The 12,325-nt window shown below is 40.2% G+C and overlaps 1 protein-coding gene across 2 annotated transcripts in view; it reads left to right on the top strand.

Annotated features, from left to right (window-relative positions):
* Window positions 1-12,325, top strand: part of NAMPT (nicotinamide phosphoribosyltransferase) — a 92,841-nt gene that overhangs the window by 58,406 nt on the left and 22,110 nt on the right. For both annotated transcript variants that reach the window (XM_056573562.1, XM_056573561.1), the window contains 3 exons: window positions 6,221-6,349; window positions 8,822-8,980; window positions 11,305-11,441. In XM_056573562.1, the coding sequence (XP_056429537.1) occupies window positions 6,221-6,349; window positions 8,822-8,980; window positions 11,305-11,441 (425 nt within the window). The remainder of the gene's footprint in view (window positions 1-6,220; window positions 6,350-8,821; window positions 8,981-11,304; window positions 11,442-12,325) is intronic.

The raw sequence follows: 12,325 nt of genomic DNA, 5'->3' as shown, positions 1-12,325 counted from the left end.
CATGTCCAGACAGTCTGGGCATGCTGGGAATTGTAGTTTTGCAACATCTGGAGGACCACTGTTTAGAGACCACTGTGTAGTGGGCGCCAAACTGTGATCCTCCAGATGTTGCAAAACTGCAACTCCCAGCATGCCTGGCTGCAAACTGCTGTCTGGGCATGCAGGAGTTGTAGTTGTGTGCCTCCAGCTGTTGCAAAACTACAACTCCCAGCATGCCCAGACAGCCAATTGCTGTCTGGGCATGCTGGGATTTGTAGTTTTGCACCATCTGGAGGGCCACAGTTTGGAGATCACTGTGCATACTGAATTAGGTAACAGAACCTAACTGAAGGTTTTCCAACCAGTGTGCCTCCACGGGCAGGTTTACAGTAAGTTTCCTGCTTCAAGTTTGAGCTGCAGCAAATTTTCTGCCGCTGCGCAAACTCCTAGCGGGAAACTCACTGTAAACCCGTCAGTGCGAATGTACTCTAAAAGCACTGCACTACACTACACTAACTCATAATAAAGGGTAAAACACTACATATACACACCCTTACAATGTCTTCCCCCCCCCCCCCCCCCCCCAATAAAAATAAAAAACATATTGTACTGTTGCAAAACAACAACTCCCAGCATTTCTGGACAGTCACTGACTGTCCAGGCATGCTGGGAGTTTAGCAATAACTGGAGACACCCTATTTGGGAATCACTGGCATAGAATATCCCTATGCAATCCCTATTTTAATCCTCAAATGCGTATGGAGCTCTCTCACTTCGGAGCCCTGTCGTATTTCAAGGAAACAGTTTAGGGCCACATATGGGGTATTTCTGTACTCTGGAGAAATCGCATTACAAATTTTGGGGAGCTCTTTCTCCTTTTACCCTTTATGAAAAGGAAAAGTTGGGGTCTGCATCAGCCGGTTAGTGTTTAAAAAAAAAAACAACCGATCAATCACGACCCTGCTGGGCGGTGATTGGGACGCCGAAGATGGCGGAGATCGGCGCCGGAGGGGGTCTCCTACCTTGCCCTGGTCCGGCGGGGGTCCCCTCGGGATCGGTGGCGACGGCGGTAGTTTTGCAATAGCTGGAGTTCCAAATACAACTCCCAGCATGCCCTTTGGTAGTCTGTGCATGCTGGGGGTTGTAGTTTTGCAACAGCTGGAGGCACTTTTTTTTCTATGAAAAAGTGTGCAGCCAGCTGTTGCATAACTACAACTCCCAGCATGCACAGACTACCAAAGGGCATGCTGGGAGTTGTAGCAGTGTGCCTCCAGCTGTTGCGCCCCCCCCCCCCCCCCCCCCATATGAATGTACAGGGTACATTTATACGGGCGGGTTTACAGCGAGTTCTGCTGCAAGTTTGAGATGCAGCAAATTTTCCGCCGCAGCTCAAACTCCCAGCAAGAAACTCATTGTAAGCCTCCGCCCGTGTGAATGTACCCTAAAAACACTACACTACACTACAATAAAACATAATAAAGGGTAAAACACTACATATACACATACCCCTACTATGTATTGTACGGCAGCGTTTCCAAAACGGAGCCTCCAGCTGTTGAAAAGCAACTCACAGTATTGCCTGACAGCCAATGACTGTCAAGGCCAGGAGTTTTGCAACAGCTGGAGACACCCTGTTTGGGAAACACTGCCATAGGGTATTTATGTGGCGGATTCAAATCCCCAATTTAGTCCTCAAATGCGCATGGCGCTCTCACTTCGGAGCCCCGTCGTATTTCAACGAAACAGTTTAGGGCAACATATGGGGTATCTCCGCACTCGGGAGAAATTGCGTTACAAATTCTTTTTTTTTTTTTATCTTTTTTTTTTTTCTCCTTTTACCCCTTATGAAAAGGTAAAGTTAGGGTCAACACCAGCATGTTAGTGTAAAAAAAATGATTTTTACACTAACATGCTGGTGTTGCCCCATACTTTTAATTTTCACATGCGGAAAAAGGAAAAAAAGACCCCCAAAATTTGTAACACAATTTATCCTGAGTACAGAACTACCCCTATGTGGGCGTTAAGTGCTCTGCGGGCGCACAACATGGCTCAGAAGTGAGAGCTTGCCATGTACATTTGATGTCTAAATTGGTGATTTGCACAGGGGTGACTGATTTTACAGCGGTTCTGACATAAACGCAAAACAATAAATACCCAGATGTGACCCCATTTTGGAAACTACACCCCTCATGGAATGTAACAAGGGGTATAGTGAGCCCTAACACCCCACAGGTGTTTGACCAATTTCCGTTAAAGTTGGATGTGAAAATGAAAAAAAATGTATGCTTTTCACTAAAATGCTGGTGTTACCCTATATTTTTCATTTTCACAAGGGAGAATAGGGAAAAAGTCCCCCAAAATGTGTAGCCCCATTTAAAAACATACCCCATATGTGGATGTAAAGTGCTCTGTGGGTGAATTACATTGCTCAGAAGAGAAGGAGCGCCATTGGGCTTCTGGAGAGAGAATGTGTCCGAAACTGAAGCCCATGTGTGTTTACAAAGCCCCCATAGTGCCAGAACAGTGGACCCCCCTCCCCCAACATGTGACCCCATTTTGGAAACTACACCCCTCACATAATGTAATAAGGGGTACAGTGAGCAATTACAGCTCACAGGTGTCTGATTTTTGGAACAGTGGTCTGTGAAAATGAAAATTTTAATTTTTCATTTGCACAGCCCACTGTTCCAAAGATCTGTCAAACGCCAGTGGGGTGTAAATGCTCAATGCACCCCTTATTAAATTCTGCGAGGGGTATCATTTCCAAAATAGGGTCACATGTGGGGGGGGGGGTCCACTGTTCTGGCACCACGGGGGGCTTTGTAAAAGCACATGGCCCGTGACTTCCATTCCAAGCAAATTCTCTCGCCATAAGCTCAATGGCGCTCCTTCTCTTCTGAGCATTGTAGTTTGCCCACAGAACACTTTACATCCATATATAAGGTATTTCCATACTCAGAAGAAATGGGGTTACGAACTTTGGGAGGCTTTTTCTCCAATTACCCCATGTGAAAATGAAAAATTTGGGGTAAAACCAGCATTTTAGTGAAAAAAATCAAATTTTTTATTTTCACGTCCAACTTTAGCGGGAATTTGTCAAGCACCTGTGGGGTGTTAAGGCTCACTGTACCCCTTGTTACGTTCCTTGAGGGGTGTAGTTTCCAAAATAGTATGCCATGTGTTTTTTTTCTGCTGTTCTGGCATCATAAGGGCTTCCTAAATGTGACACGCCCCCCAAAAACCATTTCAGCAAAATTTGCTTTCCAAAAGCCAAATGTGACTTCTTCTCTTCTGAGCATTGTAGTGCGCCCGCAGTGCACTTGACGTCCACACATGGGGTATTTCCATACTCAGAAGAAATGGGGTTACAAATTTTGGGGGGAATTTTCTCTTATAACCCCTTGTAAAAATGTAAAAGTTGGGGGAAAACCAGCATTTTAGTGAAAAAAAATTAAAATTCATTTACACATCCAACTTTAACGAAAAGTCGTCAAACACCTGTGAGGTGTTAAGGCTCACTGGACCCCTTGTTACGTGCCTTGAGGGGTGTAGTTTCCAAAATGGTATGCCATGTGGGGTTTTCTGCTGTTCTTGCACCATAGGGGCTTCCTAAATGTGACATGCCCCTTAAAAACAATTTCAGCAAAATTCACTCTCCAAAATCCCATTGTTGCTCCTTCCCTTCTGAGCCCTCTACTGCACCCACCGAACACTTGACATACACATATGAGGTATTTCCTTACTCAAGAGAAATTGGGTTACAAATTTTGGGGGGGCTTTTTCTCCTTTTACCCCTTGTAAAATTTCAATAACTGGGTCTACAAGATCATGCAAGTGTAAAAAATGAAGATTTTCAATTTTCTCCTTTACCTTGCTGCTATTCCTGTGAAACACCTAAAGGGTTAAGACACTTTCTGAATGTCATTTTGAATACTTGGAGTGGTGCAGTCTTTATAATTGGGTCATTTATGGGGTATTTCTAATATGAAGACCCCCTCAAATCCACTTCGAAACTGTACTGGTCCCTGAAAAATTCCGGTTTTGTAAATTTTGTGAATAATTGGAAAATTGGTGCTGAACTTTGAAGCCCTCTGATGTCTTCCAAAAGTAAGAACTCGTCAATTTTATGATGCAAACATAAAGTAGACATATTGTATATGTGAATCAATATATAATTTATTTGGAATGTCTATTTTCTTTTACAAGCAGAGAGTTTAAAAGTTAGAAAAATGCCAAATTTTCATGTGTTAAAGTAGAATATGTCACGAAAAAACAATCCCGGAATCAAAACAATCGGTAAAAGCATCCCAGAGTTATTAATGCTTAAAGTGACAGTGGTCAGAATTGCAAAAAAGAGCTCAGTCCTTAAAGGGGTACTCCGCCCCTGGCATCTTATCCCCTATCCAAAGGATAGGGGATAAGATGTTAGATCGCCGCGGTCCCGCTGCTGGGGACCCCGGGGATCACCGCTGCGGCACCCCACCATCATTACTGTGCAGAGCGAGTCCGCTCTGTGCGTAATGACGGGCGATACAGGGGCCGGAGCAGCGTGATGTCATGGCCCCGCCCCTCATGACATCATGGCCCGTCCCCTTAATGCAAGTCTATGGCAGGGGGCGTGACGACCGCCACCCCTCCCATAGACTTGTATTGACGGGGGCAAGCTGTGACGTCACGAGGGGCGGAGCCGTGACGTAACGATGCTCCGGCCCCTGTATTGCCCGTCATTACGTGCAAAACGATCTCGCTCTGCGCAGTAATGATAGCGGGGTGCTGCAGCAGCGATCCCCGGGGTCCCCAGCATAGGGGATAAGATGTCTAGGGGCGGAGTACCCCTTTAAGGTGAAAAAGGGTTCATTCCTTAAGGGGTTAATATTTACAGGCCTTTAAAAAAAAAAAAAAAAAAAAAAAGAAATCTGTTTGCTATGGGCAACAGCACCACGCTTCTTAGATTTTGATAAATCTTCCCCCATAATGTTCAGTCCCAACCAGATGGTGGGAATACAGTGATATGATTCTTTGGTATCTAGCTACTGGTCTTTCAATAGTTTTTTTTTTAATAGTTTAGGTCACTTATACAGTTATGGGATTTCTTTTAATATACACTATGTGGTGAATTTTTTTAATTAATTTTTTGTGATACCTTTTTAGTGTGGCTTTATTTTATTTTTTTTAACAAAATAACAGTCCCTTAATTGGTCTTATTTAAATGAAAATAGACTTAGGCCTCATCCACATCTTTGTCACAGGCTTTGTTTGGAGCCAGGAAACTTAGCTGTACAGTTTGTTGTACAGCGGATGCGGACTATTCCCATTGACCTTAATGCTACAAGAAAATGGCAGTCATTGGCATCTTTATTTTCTCTCTAGCATGTTGTCTTCAAATGTGTAAATTGATGAACATTGAGAAAAGCAGTAATTCCAAAACAAAATGTGTCCCTTCACATACTATATCCACTCTGGATAGTCCTAAACCTTTGCTCAATAGCCATAGCAGTAGTCCTGGTGACTAAATTTCATGTGACTACAAATTGTCATTACCCCCTATTTACACTGTAGAAAAGTGGTAGTCTGTAGTCACTCCCTTACATTTCGTTGTAAGGTAGCATCACTCCCAGCATCTAGCCACCCATGCTAAAAATTGCTGAGGAAAAGGAAGGAGAGGTAAAAGGAAGGAGAGGTAAGTATTTTTATTTTTTTTTTAAATTTGCATGCCTTCACCATGATTTATATACCCTACAGGGGACTCAGAAGGACTCTCCAGCCTAGTAGTGTGTGTACTGTAGAAGTGTTTCTGCTCTTCTTTATAATCTTTATTTATACTTTGAAAGAAACATAGGAAAGCGATGTAGTGATATATAAACCAATAAGTGAACAAGTGAAAGCAGGTTTAATAAACACAAATGTTCCTTTTTTATGCCTGTATAGAAAACAAATCTTATTGAGGCCTGTGCAGCGCTATTAAGAGAAATGTAATTTTTTATGTAATCTTAGTCATGTTAATACATATATAATTATTAATAATATTATTATATGTTATAGTGTACTTAAACCTTCAACACATGTCCCATGCAAGTGTGATCTGTTTTAGGAAACTGGCATTTAAACTTTGGCACCCAGTGCTATATGTAGGATTGGAATTTTTCAGCCAGAGCAAGAACACAATGTGAGGGACCGATGAATACTGTGTTTATTATTTAATACACCATGTTACACTAGTTCTATATTTTGTGCTTTACAGAAATATGATGGCCATCTGCCAATTGAAGTTAAAGCTGTGCCTGAAGGCAGTGTAATCCCCAGAGGGAATGTACTCTTTACAGTAGAAAATACAGATCCTGAATGCTACTGGCTTACTAACTGGATAGAGGTTTGTTTAGTAATCTAGTTAAGTTTTTATTTATTTTTTCTCTTGCATGTTTACTCCTGGTTGTTTGGATTTTTGAGTGTTATAATTTATAGATGACTAATTCATTTGACTGTGTATTGCCAACCATTTAAACTAGAATCATAACTCACTAATATTTAATACTTCATGTTTAAACAGAAACTCTTATCTTATTTTTTTAGCTTAATCATTTACTTACAGCATTCTGATACTGAGGTATCTGCAACAATTACAATGGTTGCCTACTTTTTGTAATAAGGCTCTTCAGAAGCAGCACTTCCCCCGTCTTTTCCTATTTTATTCCAAGTTGGTGTTTTTGTGTTATATCTTCTAATAAATGTATGCAAACTGCAGTTATGAACAATTACATATGGTGTACCTGGATATGATTTCTAGGTACCACATCATTCCATTCCTTGTCTTGCTCCTGTGCTCGACTGTAACAGTTTTCAGTGCATGGCTACACTGTTACACACACAGAATTTAAACCAAGGGGTCATAATGCCTCTAGAACTGGCTCTGCCTCTAGTGGGTGGACCTTATCAGAAAAGAGTTAAGAGAGTTGGGGTAACTGAAAGAGGCTTGGCATTGTGCTTGGCTATTTAGCAGAGTGGTGTAAATCTTGTTGCCACTGAAGTGGTAGACGAATGTTTTAGTTCAATCTAGCAGTCAGATGGCTGAAACTGGATTTTGCATCTGGCAAGAGACCTATTCCAGCCAAAAAAAGAGTAGTGACCTCTATACAGTTCGGGGGGGAATTATGGCAACACCTACACACCTACATTATGTAGGAACACCTACACCATGTTTCAGACTTTAATTGAGTCTTACAAGAGAGTGGAGGCAAAGGGTGGAACAGTTTGTACTAATACATTTGACTTTGAAGTGCACATTTAGATTTGGTTGATTCCTAGATGGTTACAAGGTGTATCTGGTTCTAGAATTGTTCCCAGTATGGTTTAGATACTGAAGGACTGTCAGAATGCAGGTCCCATTTGTGGCTGTAGAACTTTGTCCTGGTGCCTCAAGATTGGTAGCCTCAAAGAATGTGAATACCCTATTGTCTTTATCTTCTATTACCAAAGTCCATCCCATTTGCAAATATGTATAAGAAAATCAGTAATAATGCAATTCCTTGAAATGTTGAATGCACCTTTAAGTGTCCAAAGGATACATTTTATTGACATGTGATGGCAAAAAAAAAAGTATAAACCGTGCTGGAGACAATCTGAGAAAGGGGAGAGTGGTAGTGGTGTTGGGGGGGCTAGTTAGCATAGGAAACATTCAGGGGAAGATTTATCAAAACCCGTGCAGAGGAAAAGTTGCCCAGTTGCCCATAGCAACCAATCAGCTCACTTCTTTCATTTTTAACAAGGCCTTTGCAAAATGAAATAAGAAATCTGATTGGTTGCTATGGGCAACTGGGCAACTTCTCCTTTGCATAGGTTTTGATAAATCTCCCCCTCAGTGTCTACAGTGCACACAGAAACTGTTTTCCTTCCTTTTAAGTATTTCCCCCCACCTTCACTTAGACTAAAGCTTCATTTTAAAAAGTTGCTTTAATACGCTTACAAACAAAAACTTGTTCCTTAACCCCTTAAGGACACCAACATCTTTTTGTATTTTCATATTTTTCCTCCTCGCCTTCTGAGAGCCATAACTTTTATTTTATCATTTTCAGGCCTATATGAGGACTTGTCTTTTGCAAGACCAATTGTACTTTGTAATTACATCACTAATTATACCATAAAATGTATGTAGAAACACAAATATTACAAAATATTTCTGTGGGGAAATTGAAAAAGAAAACTGCTTTTAAAAAAAAAATGTTACTTGTTTTTACAAAATAAATTTTTACAAAGGGCATGAAGAGTGCAACTCCTGCACTCCCTTCGCGCATAGAAATGTACATTTACATAGGCAGGACGTACTTTTTACGTCCAATGTCCTCAAGGGAAAAAAAAAATTCTATGGTGGTGGCATAAAAAAAAATATAAAAATAAAGATACTATACTCTCCTCCTCCAGTCCTCTGCAGTGGTCAATCCAGGGGTGTTAGTTTTCGCTTCTTCCTGGTTTTGTTTTGTCCCAACACCACAGGACCTGCTCGCTCAGCTAGTCAGTGACTGAGGAGGGACACACTTCAGCCACTGATTGGCTGAGCAGGCAGCTCCTGTGGGATCAGGATATCACAGAACATGGAAGAAGCGGAGACCAGCAAGGGCCAAATGCCCCCACAGGGGACTGGAGGAGGAGGTGTTATGTATATTTTTCCACCCCCTCCCACCCAGGAACAAAATGTTGTTGCCCCCAGACAACCCCTATAGTTTGAAGTTTCTGTCTGCGTGTTGTTTCCTCAGCCAGCTTAGTATATGCTTTTTTTAATCATCAGGTACTTTAATATTGACTTCAGTTCTACCAGTTCTTACATGTTGTTTGAACTGTTTTTACATAGACCATCCTTGTGCAAACATGGTACCCAATCACTGTTGCTACAAATTCCAGAGAGCAGAAGAAGATTCTTGCCAAATATTTATTGGAAACATCAGGTAGTTTAACAGGTCTGGAGTATAAATTACACGACTTTGGCTACAGAGGGGTTTCTTCACAAGAGGTAAGATGTCACTTCATTTGTATAGTTCTATTTGTCCCTCGGTTGTATAAAAATTGTTCGAACAATTCTAATAATCTGTTAATAGTATATATGGCCAATTACAAATATACTTAGAAATCAGACCATTTGGTCCAATCTGCCTGAGGCCACAGGTTGTCCTGTAGGTTCAAAGGGGGAGATTTATCAAAATTTGTGCAGTGGAAAAGTTGACCAGTTGCCCATAACCACCAATCAGATCGCTTCTTTTATGTTTTAAAAGACCTCTGAAAAATAAAAGAAGCGATCTGATGGTTGCTATGGGCATGTTGTATGCTTTTTTTTTTCTGCACAGGTTTTGATAAATCTCCCCCAAAGTCTGGGCATTATACAGCAGAGGTTAAACTACATTTGCAGATCTGTTAGCCATAGTATTGACATGATATTGTGTGACCACTGTGCTCTCTGCGGGATACTCCATACACTGTATAGACTTTGGATTAGCAGGGTGATATATTACTACATACATTCAGGTATGTTTGCAAATAAACATTGACATGATTAAATAGTAAAGTGTAACATTTCTTGTCATTATTTTCTAGTGTATTGATTAATATAGCCTTGGCATAAGCAGGTTTAAATCTATTTTAAAATACTGAGAGTGCAAAATGTATGGCACAATTTCCCTACTCTGCTGCTGATGTTCCGAACACATGACTGTCTCGGCTGCAGTGGGTTCGGAACAACATCAAGAGTCGGAAGAGCATGTCATCAGGGTAAAGTACTGGGGAGGACAGATGAGCCAGCATCTAGCATGCTGTAGTTTGTTTATATAAAGCTGAGAACTTTTAATTAGCTATTTTAATAAAAAAAAATTATATATATATATATATATATATATATATATATATATATATATATATATATATATAATATTATATCTATATCATGCATACATACAGTTGTGATCCTTCAAGTAGTTACAGTGGCCTTGGATTACAACATATTCAACATACAATGCCAAAAGAACATTGGCCCACATTTATCATGGTAGGTGTAAGTGAAGCATTTTTCTACACCTTTTTTTTTGTGTGCAGATAATGTGTAGGAGCACCAAATTTATTAAATGGTCGCAGAGCATGTGATAAATTTTGTGCAGGTGCACATTTTCGGAAATTTCTCTCTATGCATACACCAAAAAGCTACAGTAGGTCTGGGCTGGTGTAGATTTGCACCTTTTTGGCCGACTTGCGCCTTTTTTTTTTTGCGCCTTTTTACAAAAAGGCGCACTTCATAAAATCACGTCTACAGACTACTCAAAATATAAGAGTGTACAGATAGTCAAAAACATCTGGAAGAAGCAAAAACGTCTAGCTACAAAAGGCGCAAATTTTTTGAAAGATGCGCCAAATGTACGGGGGAAAAAAAGGGTGTAAACACTATAGTAAATGTGGGCCTTTGTATCTGGAAACCCCATTCTACATACAGTACCTAATACACTGCCAAGCTGCAGTACATGTGATTGCCTGAAAAACAATAAATCCAATTGACCCTAGGGCAGAAAGGGGCCCTTATTATTGACAAAAACCTAACCCCAGGGCAAAAGCCCGGGGTAAAAACCCCTTTAGAATCAACCCCTTAAAAATTAACTTTTATTGTATACATTTAAAACACTGCTCTGTGCCCCCAATGGGTTAAAATGTTATCAGGACAGACCCTGTATACTGTAAATATATATGGAGTGAACACTCCCTTTCACTAGGTAGTATGGCTCTGCAGTGCCATTATGAGGTCCGTACTGATATATTAAAAACACTCAATTGCCCGCCTCTACATGTTTCGCCGTCTCCACTGCGTTTTCAAGAGGCAAGAGTGGCAATTATTTATTTTAAGTCTCAAGATAGGTTCACAATTTACAGTAATTGTCCCAAAACAAATGACCACTGTCCCTAAAAAAGGATTGTAATTTCATTCTACAAAATAATAAATGTGTTGCTATTGAAGATGACTTTTTCCAGCATAGAGAAATAGCTATAAAAATTCAGTCTTTTCAGTCTTCATTAGAACCATTCATAGTATTCCATTTATTCAAGATATACTGTATGTTGCATACTCATAGTACCTTCTTGTGCTGCTTTTTCCTGACCCTTTCTCACAGACACCTTGGCAAACATCCTGGTTGGATTAAAATGTCAGTGATGTAGGTGATCTATTATAATTTCCAAGTCAAACTTTTACAAAGAGTTTACAAAACTCTGTGTTCTTTGCTTATACGTGCGGTAGGTGATACGAATATTTGGTGTTATGACCCACATCTGTAAATTAAATATTTTCCTTTTTTTATTAAGACTGCAGGAATTGGGGCTTCAGCACATCTTGTTAACTTCAAAGGAACAGATACTGTACCAGGAATTGGCTTGATAAAGCGATACTATGGAACAAAGGACCCAGTGCCTGGATTTTCTGTGCCAGCTGCTGAACACAGGTAGGTTTTATAATTCATGAGTCCTCTGAATATTCACAATGGAAACATGAATTGCAATATCTGATCAGATCAGCAAACTTTTTGTCACTTTTAAAATAAGCTCTTGACTCTATGCAATACTTTAGCAAGTTTAGTTAAAGGGGTATTCCAGGCAAAAACTTTTTTTATATATATCAACTGGCTCCGGAAAGTTAAACAGATTTGTAAATTACTTCTATTAAAAACTCTTAATCCTTCCAATAGTTATTAGCTTCTGAAGTTGAGTTGCTGTTTTCTGTCGAACTGCTTTCTGATGACTCGCGTCCCGGGAGCTGTCCAGCTCCTATGGGGATATTCTCCCATCATGCACAGCTCCAGGGACGTGACATCATCATTGAGCAGTTAGACAGAAAACTTCAGAAGCTAATAACTATTGGAAGGATTAAGATTTTTTTAATAGAAGCAATTTACAAATCTGTTTAACTTTCTGGAGCCAGTTGATATATAAAAAAAAGTTTTTGCCTGGAATACCCCTTTAACTCTCCACATAGAGCATTGGTGGTGATGGAAGGACAACGTGACAAAATGTAACAATGTTACAAAAAACATTCTTTACATTGCAGTGTCATGAGCCAAATGTATAGTACCATTTCCAAAGATTTTCTTACGAAGGCCAATGTTTGCCTGTCTGGCCACATTTACAAAATGTATGAATTCAGAAGTGAGGCAGTAAAGATGGGGACTTTATGTCCGGATAAATAACAGCAACTCAAATCATCCCAGTTAGTCTTGTTAAAAAAAAAAAAAAACTCTCCGGGGACAAGCTATACACCATCCTATGCCCCTTCCGTTTCCACAAAGTACTTTGTAAAAATGACACCTGATCTTTATTCTGTAGGTCCATA

The sequence above is a fragment of the Hyla sarda genome, chromosome 4, assembly GCF_029499605.1.
Source record: "Hyla sarda isolate aHylSar1 chromosome 4, aHylSar1.hap1, whole genome shotgun sequence".
In the NCBI taxonomy this organism is placed as follows: domain Eukaryota; kingdom Metazoa; phylum Chordata; class Amphibia; order Anura; family Hylidae; genus Hyla; species Hyla sarda.
This window is presented reverse-complemented; position numbering and strand designations above follow the sequence as displayed.